Source organism: Hipposideros armiger, unplaced genomic scaffold, assembly GCF_001890085.2.
Source record: "Hipposideros armiger isolate ML-2016 unplaced genomic scaffold, ASM189008v1 scaffold_50, whole genome shotgun sequence".
Lineage (NCBI taxonomy): Eukaryota > Metazoa > Chordata > Mammalia > Chiroptera > Hipposideridae > Hipposideros > Hipposideros armiger.
Window position 1 is genome coordinate 3,655,090 of NW_017731400.1, and position 16,441 is coordinate 3,671,530.

General features: G+C 37.1%; 1 protein-coding gene across 7 annotated transcripts in view; it reads right to left on the reverse strand.

Annotated features, from left to right (window-relative positions):
• The window catches only part of CDKAL1 (CDKAL1 threonylcarbamoyladenosine tRNA methylthiotransferase), a 667,723-nt gene that overhangs the window by 610,065 nt on the left and 41,217 nt on the right, over positions 1-16,441 (reverse strand). For 6 of the 7 annotated variants that reach the window (XM_019640497.1, XM_019640496.1, XM_019640494.1 and 3 more), the window contains one exon: positions 12,251-12,403. The exons of the other annotated variant lie outside the window; for it this stretch is intronic. In XM_019640497.1, the coding sequence (XP_019496042.1) occupies positions 12,251-12,403 (153 nt within the window). The remainder of the gene's footprint in view (positions 1-12,250; positions 12,404-16,441) is intronic. 7 annotated transcript variants of the gene reach the window in all.

Sequence of the window (16,441 nt, forward strand, 5' to 3'; positions counted from 1 at the left end):
GAGGATGAACAACTTACTCAAGGTCACACGGCAGTAAGTAAACAGTGGCCTTGCACTTACACGCAGCCATCGCACACATTCTTGCCTGCTTTCTTTCCTGTACCGCCTCACTAATGCCTAAAACAAAGCAACGCAATTCTACAGTCAGTGGACAGCACTCTTCATATTTCATCTAAATAAGAGAAAAACTACCTAATAAAATAACTAAGGAAGTATTTTCTGTGGTATATTCTTTTTCTGAAATTCAATCTTACTAATATGAATAGAAGGCCCTCCACTTTCCTAAAGAACTGAGAGGCAAGTGATGAATAACTTTCTAATCAAACAAAAAACACTACAGGATCCTGGAATGTTCTATGAGAATACCCACCAGAGGAAACTTGAGAAACAATAATTATTAATTACAGAATTAAAGAAACAAAAACTCTACTTACAAAGTTAAGCCTTTCAATTTCATTGGCTTTCAGGAGGAGTGTCGATTACATCTAAAATCAAATAGGAAGCAACCTGAAACTACTACTTAGATCTTGCGCACACACCCACGGAATATTAAGTATAAAGGCGAAAACAGAAGCAAACCATTCACTGAAGTAAAGCCCAATATAAATAGGCAACATATTATGGTACATACATTTTAGTGGCTCTGATTAATGCTATCTATCCTGAACATTCATAATAGATGAATCTGATCACAAAATGCGAAGCAAATTTCTTAGTGCAGCACAGTAGATACTCAGAGACCAAAAGACCACTAGCAATTTCACACAGGGCTACCTGAAGGAAAAAATAACAAGATATCTTCTTTTTGTAGTAACATATTTAATATTAGTGCCTGGACCAAGGCTTTGATTCATGTAAAACCACAAAAGAAAATCCCACATAAGATTTCAATTTTTTCATTTCATAAAATAGACTATGTATAGAATCCTGTGAAACAAAAATGGATGGTAGCTAACCTAGACTCAAGACAGCTTGATTAATCTGAGCTTTCCAGTCTAGTCAAGGAAAATAACAGCTCATTATTAGGACTCTGATATATACAACAGAAGCAGGAATAAAAATGTAAAATAGGTGAAAATATTTTTTAAAAAGGTCTCTTTCTATCCCAAGCATCTATCTTAGTAGAGAAGCAGTGTATGAAAACAATCAAGTTCAACCAAAATATAATTTTACTAATGTTGCCTCCAAACTTTTGAAAGACTGCCAAGCCGACCCAAGCAAAAGAGGGAAAAAAAATTATTTTAAAAAAAAACCACCTCAGAGCCACTGAAAGTAAGAGTGCTAGAGGGAAAAACTAAAATAGAAAGAAAACTTCAAAGAGATTCTGTAATCGAAGATGCCTTACTCTTGACTGCCTCATCTCAGAGATTAAAGAAGATTTTTAAAGCTGTTCCATGGACATAGAGATCAAACATTTACAAACGTTTATAATTTTACAAGTCCTAAATTCAAAGGTGGACTCAAAGAAACAAGAGTAACATAGGCAGCTAGAAGGAAAGATGAATTTTCTTGGGTGACGGGGGCGATGTAGAAGGAAGCTTTGAAGACTATATTCTGGGTTGTAGAAAAGAAAGAGGATTTTTGAAAAGCCTGTTCATCACCCAGAATACCTAAATGAACCACAAAATGTTATGAAAGGGCAACTAAGGCACAGTTTCAATTTATTGCTGGATTTTAACAAGCATTAAATTCATCAAGTATTCACACAGTATCTGTTCTGTAGTAGTTCAAGATTATCTTATAAACCTAGTTACCACTTCTTTTTTGAAATAAAAATCTCAATATATAAGATTTGTAATTTTTGGAAGTTTGTAGACAATTGATGTATTTTATTGTCTCAACTTCCTATAGAACTCCCATCCCATAATGAGAAAAACAGGAGGGAAGTGGGGAAAAAAATTTGATCCCTATCAACAACAGTTTGGAGCACATCAACAGCTGGAAGGAATGGTCATATAGGTGTTGATGGAATCAGGTAGATAACATTTCTCTTAATATATATATATATATATATTTTACACAGCAATCTCTTAATTGTTAAATAATTAAATACGCCACATAAAATGCTAACAAAAATAAATCTTAACTTGGACTTTTCTCTACTTTATTTAAACTTTTCACTACTTTACTCTATTCCCAATATTGGATACTACACTATTATCATATACACTGAGTTCTCTGAAGAAAGGAAGAGCATCTTATTAATCTTATTCATCTGTATCACCAGAGCCCAGCCTAGTGCCCACCACATAACAGGACTCATATATATACTCATTTGTGTTGCCTAAATGACACAATTATTTAAAACAGAGGGAAACTAAAGTATAAATTAGATCATAATTTCTCTACTAAAATTAAACAAATTTATATTTATTCTTTAAAGTCTAATTTAAACTTCACTGTCTCTATGAAGCTTTCCCAAATCCTGAGGTTGAAGTGTTCCTAATTTCCTCTGTAATATAAGAAATCTTCATTCATATGCCAATAAGAGTATTATCACCTGGACTCCAATTATAGTTCATTAACTAAGTATTTACTGAGTGCCTAGTGCAAGCTGGTAACTGTTCTAAGCTTTGGGCGATACAACAGGATCACCACATGAGGCTCCTGCTCTCAAAGAAATACCATTCCACTGGGGAAGAAACAGATCATGAACAAATTAATACAGCAGGTAGTGATCATTACTCAAAGGAAATAAAAGGTAGAGATGGAGAGTGAGGGAAGGATGCTATTTTATATAGGGTGGCCAGAGAAGGGCTGACAAGATAACATTTAAGCAAAGACCTGAAACGAGGGAAGGCCACAAGTGGATATCTGGAAGAACGTTCCAGGCAGTGGGAATAGAAACTGTGAGCACATGCTTGGTTTGTTCAAAGAACAGCAAGAAAATTAGGGTGACAGTGGTAACAGGAGATGAAGTCAGAGAAGTAAGAGGGGTTCAGCTTATGTAACCCTCACAAGCCATGATAAAAACTCTGGCTTTCACTAATGTGGCTATTTACATATAAACTAATTTAAATTAAATTTAATTTAAAATTCAGTGCCTCAGTTGCACTAACCACATTTCAAGTGCTTAATAGCCACATATGGCCAATGGCTGCCGTATTACACAGTGTAAAAGAGAACATTTCCATTATTGCAAAAACTTCTACTGGGCAGTATTGTGAAATTTGAAAAGATAATCCAACTTAGGTATTCAAAGCATCTCTGACTGCTAGGTGGAACAGACTGTAGAGGGGTTGGCGGGGGAGGGGGACCAGAGAGATAAATCAGGCAATTATTATAACTGAGGCAAGGTGATGATACTGGCTTAGACCAAGGTGGTGGCCTAAGTTGAAATGATAAAAAATGGCAGGACTCTGTGTAAGTTTTAAAGATAGAGCCAGGATTTGCGGATAGATTCAATGTGGGATATGAAAACCAGAGTTATCCTTGATTCCAAAATGGCCCAAGCAACTGAAAAAAAACGCAGTTTCCTTTTATTGAAATAGGAAGACGACAAAAGAGAACTGTGAGGAAGATTAGGAGGGTTAGACATGTTAAACAAACATGCCTTTAATTCATATTAGAACTAACATGAATTAAAAATGCACGTTAAACAAACATGAATTTGGAAAGATCCAAATTCAGATAATCTACAGGCAGAGACTCCAGGGTTCAAAGGAGAGATGAGATTTGGAAATACATATTTGGGAAGTGTCAACATATAGAAGAGTACTTAAAAGTTATGAAGCTCCCTGAAATTCCAAATGAGTGAGTATAGATGCTGAAGCAAAACACAGAAGTAAAGTGCCTTGGGGACACTCCAACCTTTAGATACAATACTGAGGAGCAGGGGTCGGCAAACCTTTGAGACGGAAAAGCCGACAGGGGTCGGCAAACTGCGGCTGGCGAGCCACAAGCAGCTCTTTGGGCACGTACATGTGGCTCTGAAGTAAAATTGAAAATGAAAATAAAGCTATCATACTTTCACTTATAAAACTTTTAAAGGATATTATTCACATAATGGTGATTATGTAAAAATATATTTATGGCTCCCGAATAATTTTTAAATTGTTGTGAGGGACAGGATTGGCTCTTCCAGGGGTCAGCACTTTTGAGACGGACTGTACCCAAAGAGCCGCATGTGGCTAGCAAGCCGCAGTTTGCCGACCCCTGCTGAGGAGGAACCAGCAAAGATGACTGAAGAACAGCCAGTGAAATGAGCAAAGAACTAATAACCAAGAGCAAGTGGTATCTAGGAAGCCCAGTGAAAGTATTTCACGAAGGAAAGAGTGGTCAGCTGCTTCAAATGCTAACAGATAAAGAAAGACTCTAAGGACTCAGAAGTGACAGCGGCATTTGGCCACACAGAGGTGATTCGTGAATTTGACAAAAGCACTTTACGCTGGTGTCTGACTGGAGTAAACTGGAGACAGAAGGAGAAGCAGCAAGTATAAACAAAGGCTTACAAGGAGCTCTGCTACAAAAAGAAGAAAGAACTGGAATAGCTGGAGAGAATATGGGGTCAAGAAAGATTATTTTAAGATAGGATATATCATAGCATGTTTGATAGAAACGAATGATCCAGTAAAGAGGAAGGGAAAAGAATCCACCAGAGAAAGGAGAAAACTGCAGGAGTGATGTCCTCCAGCAGGTGAGGGGGTGTGTGCAGAGATAAAGCTGGCCTCAGATGGGCGCACAGACCAGTCCGCAAGTGCAGGGGAGGGATACTGGAGCACATACAAGAAGCAAATTCATGTAGGCAGGTAGATTTGGTATTGGGGATGTGTAGGTAGTCTCGTCTGATGGTTCTAAATAGCTGTATGCTTCGCTAGATCGACAGCATTTCAGAGAAATGCACTGTGTTTTAGTCATCTCTTTGTATTCCCAGTACCAGCAAGCTGGCACACATTAAATTATTCAAGAGTTCTACTGAACAAATACATTCTTAGAACTACCCAACCACCCAGGGACCTCGGCTTCAGCCTTAACTTGTGAAAGACTTACCAGTCAGGTCTGTACTGTGAACACTCAACATTTCACAGGAGCAAAGGGGTCACAGCTATCACCAACTGCATGCCACCCCTTCCGCCTCTTCCCCATCCCCCCAAACACACACACACACACACACACACACACACACACACACACACACACACGGTGCTGTTGCACTCAGATGAGGGTGGGAGTGTTGTGTCCAGCCTCCTTGTACAGAAAGTATTTCCTGTTGAATAAAATCTCCAACTGGCAACTATCTACTTTGATTTTTACTGACCCCTAGGACACTGGTCTGTTTACTAACAACAGACCAATGTGCTCTACTGTTTCTCTGGCTGAACTGAGTCCCTTTGCTTTTAAGCACACTGCAGAGTGCCTTCCCCACTGTATGCAAACCCCACTCCTGTGTGGTAGGTATTTCCCTCCTACCTCCCAGACTCATAGACACTACAGACCTCTAGTTATAAAAAGCCTTTAGAAATTGTACAGATTCGTAAAATAAGAATGAGATTGGAAACTAAATATATAAAACGTAATTCAATTTCCTGAGCCCCTAAGAGTAAGGATATTGAAAACAAATCAAATGTGAAATATGAGTAGTAACGTTAGGGGGAAGAGGTGGGGACCAGCAGAACACCGCCGACATTACTGATGTTCATGAAAGAAGCAAAGCCATATCCTCTAATCTGGGATACATCTGGGCTGTTTCCTATACTTACTTTCCTGGTTTAAAGTAGTATTTTTTAATAAAATAAATTTACTTATTAAATCTGTTAAAACTTGACAAAGATTTAAAAAATCCTTAGTCTCTCAAAAATTTGTGAGTAGCTAAAATTATTGAGAGGAACCATTCTCTGCAAACAAGCTTGCTGAAACTAATTGGAGGGGGCAGCTTTTACTAACAAAAGTGTTTGATTAGATTAGATAATGCAATACATCTATTACATCTATTGTAACAATACCATTCACACCACTATAGCTAAGATTCTTAGCATTTCCATTATAAAAACCTGTTTTTCAACTGTGCCACCTGCCATCCATTAAAAAAAAAAAAAATGTTCTCCCAGAGTCTTCAAGTCAAGTGTTGATCCTGGAAATATTCTACCAACACTCCCACTAAATGTTTTGTTCTTTAGATTATCATGCAAATATTTTAAGAGTGTATTTTGTCTTTCCACGTTGCACAGGTCTGATTTCAAATACTAAGGTTTTAATCTGCAAGCAAAGCGCACAGGAACATTTCAATCCAGAAATACATCAATATGTACTGAAGGTCAATTTGGTAGAATCTTAACCATCAAAACATTTACTCTCCGCCCAAAATAAAAGTTACAGATATTTATAATACTGAATACATCAATCGTAACAAATGTTCTTCATTTAACTAAAGGAGGAAAAAACATCTAACAAGGTAATATGAAACAGACAAATGTGAAAATGAAGAAAAAAAGGTTAAAAAAAAAAAAGCTAAATTCATGGCAAGGAAAAACAGTATGCAGGGGTGACAGTATAGCAAGAAAAAAGTGAGCTAAAATAAAACCTATCTACTGTTTCCAAGAGGGGTTAGCCAGCTACTAAACAAATGCCCAAATGTTAAGGCACAGTTTATTTTTCCCCAAAAAAAAATCCCTCAGAAAAGAGGAAATTGTTTTATATTTCTAATAAAGTCTTTCTTATTACTAGGAGCTCTTACTCTCTCCATTCCCTTACTTTGAATAACAGAGTATCACTTGGAAAAGACATTCCCCTGAACAACAGGCATCTCCGGAAGCCTGGAGAAGTCTCCTGAATCAGTCATTTGAAATCAGCAAAACAATGGCAACGAGATTTAATCCTGATATAACTCTCAGGGATATAACCTCACACTGGCAAGTATCGGATATCACTGTAAACAAGCCTTTCAAAGATTAATTTTTAAAAGTATTATAATAAGTGGTTACACTGTACAGATCAACATAAATGCTCCTACAGGAGGAAAGACAAAACCAACTGCTCTTTAATTATAAGAACAAGCACCTGGGAGAAAATTTCCAGGGACCACATCATAGATAGATTTAAAGTATGTGGGATTTCAAACAAGTCAAATAGAAGTAAAGTCTAGAAAACTGTATTGGGCAACTCAAAAAGTGATCCTAGAGAGAGAAAAACCTTTGTGTTGGAGATGCTCTTGAAGAGTTTAAATAAAATTGCTTCAGGAAAAGCCAAGGGAGAACATAATAATTTTCAAATTATTTCATAGAACGCAATTTTAAATATGTATGTATAAGTTAACTAAACATAAGATTATTTGACAATTTCATCTTCATTAGTAAAGTTTATATATTACAGTTCATCAAAACACTTTATTTAATCTTCTCATTGGGAAAACAGGGGCATCACGCTTATGCTGGGATCGTCCATATTTGCCATTTGAGATAACTAAAAAAATAAAGACAAGAACCAAATCTTTTCAATTTTTAAAGTAGTTCCTTCAGCACATAGCATTATAGCTCACAGATATGCTGAATAATTAAGCAACGTGTTAAAATTCATATATATGAACATGTCTCTGTAAAATGTCATATGAAAAAACAGAGTATTTTATGGGTTAGATACATGAAGAAAATACTTCCTCCCCAAAAAGCAATTAATTTTCTATACATCTCTTTTTCAAAATATATTTATCTATATATCCGTATGCACATGTTTTAAAAAGATGGGGGTGGCTGGGCTTTGCAAACCTAGGGTCCGCAAAAAAGCTTTGTTGTATTTTTCCAGAAAGATTTAGCATGCATTTTTGAAAACGATGCTTAATCCTTAACATGAAGTTAATATATGTACAGTGCTCAGAAAAAAGCCTAGCACACAGTAAAAGCTAAGTACGTTTTAAATATTACCATGAATTTCCAGGCCAAAAAGTAGGGTGTTAAAGGTTGTGACATTATTTACTGATGTATTTTATTGCAAAAGGAGAAACCTGCAATTTCAAGATATTTATTATAAATCACAGATAAGTAAAATAATAGCAACACTGGAGACTGTACTTTAACGATTACTACAGGTACTTCGTATTGGCTGTAAATCTCCCACTGCTCCATCTTAGGGCTGCTAAAGCAGCCATCATTACTGGCTCTCACTACTTGGATCTCCTTAATACCTGCATTTCATGAGGAACAGCATTAAAAATGAAGGTTAGTGAAGGTTAATGTGATAAATTAAGAGTTTAGTATAGTATATAAAATTTTTCTTCAAATATTTACCTAAACTCTAACAAGGAATTATACTTGGTTTGCCCAACACATTAGCTTCTCACCTTTCGAGTCTTAAAGAATGAACGCTTTATAAGGATGAAAGACAGAGCTTCGTCTCTGTCCCCCATAACATGTAGCTCAGTTTGTTTTACGGAGTCAGTACACGCTGAGCAGGCCTTATGAGAATGACTCCTTAGGAAATTCAAAGAATTACAAGGCTTCTACCTAAACCAAATTCAGGAAGTATATCTTATGAGGTAGTACATGGAAAAAATACTCCTTTACTAAAGAATTGTGTATTTATAGCAACCCTGACCAAAGAGAGGGCATATGGTATCTTTGTGAAAATATGTGTGATTTTTTTCAAATTACAGTATAGTACAATTAAATGGAAGTCTGACTTCAATAGGTATGTATTATAATAATATTATAACAGGTGTGTATTCAAAGTTTTTACAAAATACAATGTTCCAAGTTAGTAAGCAGCGAGATATCTACTGCATCAAGAGGTGACTGAGGCTCTAGAGGCCGAGCTGCAAAAACATCTGGGCTTCTCTTGGGAAAATTAATAATGCATTTTAAGATGAAAAAGTAAAGGTAGAAAAAGTGTCAATGAAAAAGTGACCTAACTGTGAGTTGGGAGAGACACCAGGGCTATGGCCCAGCGATAAAAAGACAAAATACTACCCAGAATGCTTTAACCCGTAGCTAAGAAAGGTGACAAACATAAACAGCCTATGTTATCCTGCGAGAGGGGAGTTAGAGAATAAAAAATAAAGGAACTTCATCTTTAAAGATTGAACAGAAGTAAAAAGGACAAAGGGGCAGAAGAAACTCTGAAGGACTGAGTCCCGGGAAGAGACTCGCAGGCCCATGGAGAGGAGTGAAACACCAGTGGCCCCTTTGAACGGTAAACGAATGCATTCTGAGACCTTCCCAAATCCATGAAAATCCAAAGTGAAATAGGCTTGTGGGAAGCTCTGCTAGGTTCACTCGCTCACCAAATGACTAGAATCTGTACTCCAGCCTTCTGAAACTAATTCCTATATATGTTATTTTTACTTCATTCTCACAACCCCACAACTCTATGAAAATGATATTATTCTCATAACAAACTACTAGATGTCATGGACTTTCTGGGTGCTCAAAAATAATTGAAACCCCAAATGCTAAATTCTCAAAGTCAAGAACCTAGTGCAGGTGTGTCCAATCTTGCTGAGTACAACGACCCCCATGGTGATATAATATGTTCAACTGCCAATGACTAAGAAAATACATACATATGAGTACATTCAGAGACCTTCCCTGCAATAAATGTGGTGAGTCTCTCACCCCCAGGGTCTACAGACAACTAGTGGAGAACCATCTAACATACAGGCTTGAATACAACACTGGTTGCATGATTAGCTTTGTTGAGGCTTCAAGTACTCACTCAATTACTGCCACAGATTTCAAATTATAAATAGTTCCTTCCTAAACATACTCCCCCCCCCAAACACACACACACACACACACACACACACATACACACACTACACACAAAACCCTGCAATTTCAAGACCTACTTCATGTATGATACAAGTCATGAAACTAAGTTCCAATCACTACATCTGTTTGGATATTGTCAGTCCTTACTAACCCTCCTAATACTCACCCATCATCACCACCAGGATCGAGAAAAAGTACCGAGTGTGGTTAGGGAAAGGGGACTGTGGCAAACAGTGCAGTAGTTAAGAGCATGGGCTCTGAGACCAGCCTGCCTGGGTACCGAGCCCAGCGTCATCCTTACTCCCTGGGACTGTGGCCCGTCCTTCAGCCTCTCAGCGCCTCAGCACCTTCTTGAGCAAAACAAAGGTTCAAAATAAAACACTCACACTTTGCAGAGTTGTGAGAAGCAATGTATGGGAAGCAGTTAGGACAGTGTCTGGCACTTAGTAGATATTATTTAAGTGCAAGCAAAACAAAATCTACACATAAAAACGCAAAGCCAGACTGATACAATTCAAAACAGAAAGATGGGTATGCATTACTATAAGCATCTTTGAAAGGCTTAACGCAACAACTTTTCATATATATAAAGGCTATTTCTTTGCAGCCAGTATAAGAGGCATCATTTTTTTTTAATTAAATTTTTTGGAGTGACATTGGTTAATAAAATTAGATAAGTTTTACGTGTACAATTCTATAATACATCATCTGTAGACTGCATTGTGTTCACCAGCCAAAGTCAAATCTCCTTCCATCACCACAGAAGTAAGGGGACTCCAAACTGAGCCACTGCACTTTCCTTCCTACCCAATGCCACTGTCCCACTGCCCTCTTATAATTTCCCTCTTGGTTCGTAGTTTACTTATCAAAACCAACAATAAACATTGCTTAGTCCAGAGGAAAACAATCAGAATTTCAGAACACAAGATAATTTCTTTTGGCAAACATCAAGTCCTTCATCAGATGTCAAGACTTTCACCCAATATGTCTGCCACAGAGAACTAACTGAAACAGAGCATCACAGAACACAGTACGATAATGCATGAAAAGCACTTAGCATAGGGGCTAGCACTCCACAAATGTGAGTTGTTGTCATTAATTCTATTAATACACCTAAAGAAGCATTACTCAATCTTTCAGCTATAAAGTAAAAATAAATTTAAATTTGGTTGCTAGTGCACACAGTTTTGTTAGAAGAAAATGGGGAATTTATACATGCAACAACCTGGATGAATTTCAAAAAACATTATTTTGAATGAAAGAAGCCAGACACAAAAGGGGACATACTATATGATTCAGCTTATAGGACTCTCGTGAATAAGTGTAAACAGAACTAGAGAGTGGCTGCCACCGAGGGGAGAAAGAAGGGAGGATTTACTGGGAAAAGGTACAACAACAAAAAAATTTTTTGGGGGGGGGGTGGAAATATTCTCTATCTTCTTTAGGTGGTGGTACATGAATGTATAAAATGGAAAAAAAATCATTGAACTAAACAGTTAATATCTGTATATTTTATTGGATATATATAAATCGTACCTGAATATTTAAAATTTTTAAAAAGTAAATGCATCTGTATAGACTCTTTGTAATTTAGAGTAGGAATGTTATACATAGGTGATTTAGGAGAGTGACGATCAGAATAATTACCTGAGAAATATGGGTTCAAAGACTTATGAGTTACGGTCCAGGGAGGACCAATATATGTATTTATTCTTTTTATTACAGCTACACCTAAGAATAAAACCTTTTCCCTATGCATCCTATTTACACCCATCTTATCCATCTCCTTTTGTCTCTTTTAGTTCTGATCATTGGCTAACTCTTCCACTCATCTCAGAGAGTTTGTAGTCTGTGCTTAGACCACAATACTAATAGAGTTAACAAAAAGAAAGACTATGAATACTCCATCAAAACAGAAATGTTTTTATTAACTAGACCAGCAGCTGTGTGAGCAGAGACTTGTAAACGCATCTGTTCTACAGGATTTTATGTTTAATTCAATTTGTTCAAATCAGAGCAGCAAGGCTCTTAGAGCTATGGACTAGACAAGGAAATAGTTTTGCTAAACAGAATCCTCCATTAAAATGGTGTTTGTGAGAAAAGAACTGCACCTATTCACTCCTTCATGCAACAAGCACTTACTGAGCACCTATTCCACCCCGGCCATTGTGTATGGTGCCGGAAACACAAAGATGAAGCACAGCCTGGGAGAGGTGACAGACATGGGAACAGATGGTTATAACACACTGGCAGATTCAATCTACACACAGACCTGGGGTAGGACTATGAAAGCAGAGGGAGATTTCCTTTGAAGGCTGAAGCTTTTGAGGAGTAAACCAGCAGAAAGGGAGAATGAAAGCATACTCCCACCTAACCCCCATTCCACACATAAGGGAGCTTCGGCTGTATCAGGAATGTTTTATTTCTAAAGCTAGATATAGGGGGCAAGGAAGCTCTTCCCTATCTTATTCTTTTAGTCCTTTTCTCTGTCAAATACATCATAATAAAGCATTTTAATGCAATCCACCAAGTCGTGCCAGTAGACTGAAAACCTTCACCACCAGCAGCTCCTTCTCCCACCATAGAGGGCTCCTCAGAAACGAAGGTACTGGGGGAAAGAGGCAGGCTCGGGGCGGGGTCTCTTGTGAGGGCTGCCTGGGAGGCCTGGACCGGCACCACGGGGTCGGTGCAAGACACCAAACGCACTGCAAAATGAAAAAGGTACGAAATAGGTATGTAGAACACACGCCCACTTCATTTTATACATACAGGCGAAAAATCAGAATATTTACCTTTGCCGTAGAAAAAAAGTTGATCACAACTAACTCCATTCATTCCGATCACTACTCTCTCAAATTGAATGAACACTTGCTCCTCCATGCCACCTACATACGGAGAAAAGCAAGCACCTGCCTCCAGGGGCCTGCCGTCAAGTGGGAGGAGTCAGGCAGGTGAGCCGAGGTCTGGAGTACAGCAGAGGCTGCAGGAAGGACCAGCACGGATGCACCGCCACAGGGAACACTGGGAAACGGTTACATCTTCACAGCTCATACCAATAAACTCCAGAAATGTTACAAAACACATAGGGGGGAAAAATCAAATCTATCTTGTTAATACTTTTTTATTTTTTCAGTTACAGTTTGACATTCACTATTATTTTATATTAGTTTCAGATGTATAGCACAGTAGGTAAGTGGTCAGACATTTATATAATTTATGCAGTGATCCCCAGGTTAGTCCAGTAACCACCAGCCACTATACAGAGTTGTTGCAGAAAACATTTTTTAATTATTAAAAATTAAATTTAATGTGCTCCATAATACCTGGTATCAATGGGTATGAAATTTTCGGTAATGATGAAACACTGATTAGTCTCCCACTCCATAAAAAAGCAATCACATCATCTCACTAGCACCTCACAATAGGGGAAAAAAAAATGACAATATTCTGGAACTCGTTTAAAAGTTCAAGGTACTACTATCATGCTGAAATAATACTGCCTTAAGCCAAAATAACTGATGAGAATGTGCTAGAGCCTTTAAGCAAAGGCAGCCTTCTCATGACTGGAGTGACGGGTTTTATGTTCACATGTATAATATAGGTTAGTTATTATTCTTTTTATTCTTGTACTGTTCTCATACATATTAAATGATCGGTTTTCAAATCAATTTTTTTGGAATTTTCATTTTTCCATGCTAAAAAAATTGTTTAATTCAATATAAAATAAATCATACACACACACACACACACACACACACACACACACACACACACACAAGGCTAAGTGAATTTAAGGTGCTTTTGAGGTTAATATTTTAATTGAATTTCCTCCCCCTCCTCCAATCCTACTATAATCCAATATGCAGTAAGAACAATGCCACTGCTTACACACCTCCTTCCTGCACTTGGAAGTGTAAAGGTAAGGGGCAAGACAGATTTGTGATGTTTTGATAGAGTGTGTTGCCATGGAAATGACTGGCTCATTCCTTAGGAAGCACCATGACCTCACTGCAAATGAAAAAGGAAAAGGATGACTTCTGAGGATTCAACTCAAAGAACAATTAACAGCTAGGGGAAAAAAAAAATCCAAAAACTAAACAGACAATCTGGAAAATAGTGCAATGTCAAATGCTATACTGAAACCTTTTCGAAGAGCTTTTAAAAGCCTGTCCTCCAAATTAGGAGCCATGTAATAAAAAAGGAAGATATAATATTAATGTGAAGATAAACCATTCAAACAACATGGACCTGTGGTTTCTAAGTAAATACATCACAGCCTCAATCCTGACAGACTCTGAGCAAAATCCTGTGCCTCTCTGTGGCTACCTCATAAAATTAAATCCACATGATACTTTTCTCTTCCTAAAAGCAGCCTGCTTTTTTCTTCTTCTTTTTTTTTTTTTTTTGTTGTTGCCCCTGTTTATACAGCTTATCCCTTATCACACTGACAAGACTGGGAACCACAGCAGATGGTCCCCCCAGACATAATTCTAACAGGTTTTTTGTGCAAACAAAAGATAAAGAAGGCTACAGCAATGATTTGCTGATATCTAAAGTTGAAAACTGACAAAACACAAACTGCTTTTTTCTTACTGTTTGAACTGTTTATCCTTTAAACTACTAAGATAGATACGGCCAAAATTAAATATGATTTCAAAACTCCAAAACCAAATACCCATTTTTAACTGCCACTAAGTTTTGTCTTTGAGTTACCAAATGTCCTAAATCACATTTTTAAAAGCACTACTCACCGTCCCTTTTGTACAAGCAAAAGAAGGAAATATTTGTAAATTTCTCTTATAAATCCTACTTACTTGCTATGTTGTGAAATAAAGTACTCATCTGGATTTTTCATAACCAAGGAAAATGCATTTGAATTGAAAATTCCGAAATATTTTCCCCAAGAAGAACTCATTGAAGAATGAATTAACTGAACCAAATCTGGAATCTTGTTTGTAGGGCTAAAGTCGACTCTACTTCAAAATAAGCTACCAGTTGAATATAACACAAAACAAAATGGAATATGTCCCCAAAATTACTCATCCTTCAAGATGAAAGAGTGTTTTCACACCATGAAACAGAAGCTCCCTCATGACAATCTGATTGCAAAGAGCTCTGATTTTATGGTATACCTGGAAATCCAGCGAGAGCCCCAAAGGATAATATATAATGAAACTGACAAGCATCTGAAACGAGCTATCCAGACATCAAGCAAAAATACACCAGACAGACCCACAGGGCTCTTGTTAATGTAGGTCATGACTGTCAGACCATAGCAAAAACATGGTGACCCTTGATAAAAATTAACCTTGATTATATGTAATCATACACACATCATGGTCTCAGTAACCAGTCCCCTGAAATAAGTCCAAAAAGCTAAAAGAAATGTATATCACAGTCTGCTGTGAACTACTTTTCACCAAAGAAAATGTCTGTCTGTCGTATTTGTATCACTGGAGGTATAGGAGTAGCTTCCAGCAAAATAGCCCAAGACCTCTGAGGACTCCATAGTACTGCTTACTTTCTGAGAGGTCTTATTATTTCAACAAAATGCACTTACTCTCTAGTGTATTTGTACAGATGTCTAAGACACCACAAAAACTCACACGTGTACACATTCCACCTAAACTCCTTAATCTTTCTAGAGGTGTAACGTGACTGCTTTTTCATGGAAAAATTATAAAAGCAAGCAAACTAAAATCAGGTCAGGAATAATAGGCCCAATCATATAATCTCATATATTCTGTTTTTGTAGAAATCACTCACAAAATCGCTGACTGAGAGCGAGGTGGTATTAAAATGCTGATTTTCCAATTAACCCAAGCTAATATATCCTTTCATGAAACCTTACATGAGTACAAAAATGCCCCATGCAGCAGAACAAAAATGAGTATGTTCATATGCTATAAGCAATTTATCCACAACTAGTTAATTCAGATAGTGATAGCCTTCTAATCAAGCCAGCATTGTAAATTTGAACCAGTATGAGCCAGCGAGTTACACTGCCTTCCACAGGCACAAAACAGATGCTTAATTTCACCAGCCAGCCATCACACATGAGACGCGAAAACAGGACCGAGTAGGAAACTATGCTCGAATCAGTGAAAATCCATTACTACTGGAAGAGCAGAGGGTCAAAAGGTTCATCTCTACAGGGCACACATCATTCAACGGAAACAATAGGTGTTCTCTGTACCGTGTTTCCAAACCCATTGTTTTACCCATTGTACCACGGGTAAAGCACACATTTTTCTGATATGATGGATATCCAAGATTCAGAAAACTATAAATGTATTAAGTATAATCTAACAGTTGTTATTTGATGGTCTATATTCTAAAGCAAATATCATATTTATTTCTGAACAGAAAATAAATTCTGTCATTCATCGAAAAATCTAATTTTGATTTTTATAACAAAAGTATGGCATTCATTATAACTAAGACAAAATATAAAAGCATCATGCTGATGTAAGAGAGATAATTTAAAATAAATGCAGCATATTTTCTTTAAATACATATTAGGTTCACTTCCATCTGCCATCTTTTTGGAGAATGAAAAACTCCCTAGAGCTGAAATATGTTTGCTAATAAATGTAACTTGAGATTTTTCTTTGAAATTAAACTGTAAAAGTGTTATGAAAACTGTCTTGTTTTCATACGGCGCCAATCACATACTATTCTCATTATGGTCACTATACCCATATTCTTAATACATAAATAACAGACACTAACAAGCAAGGTAA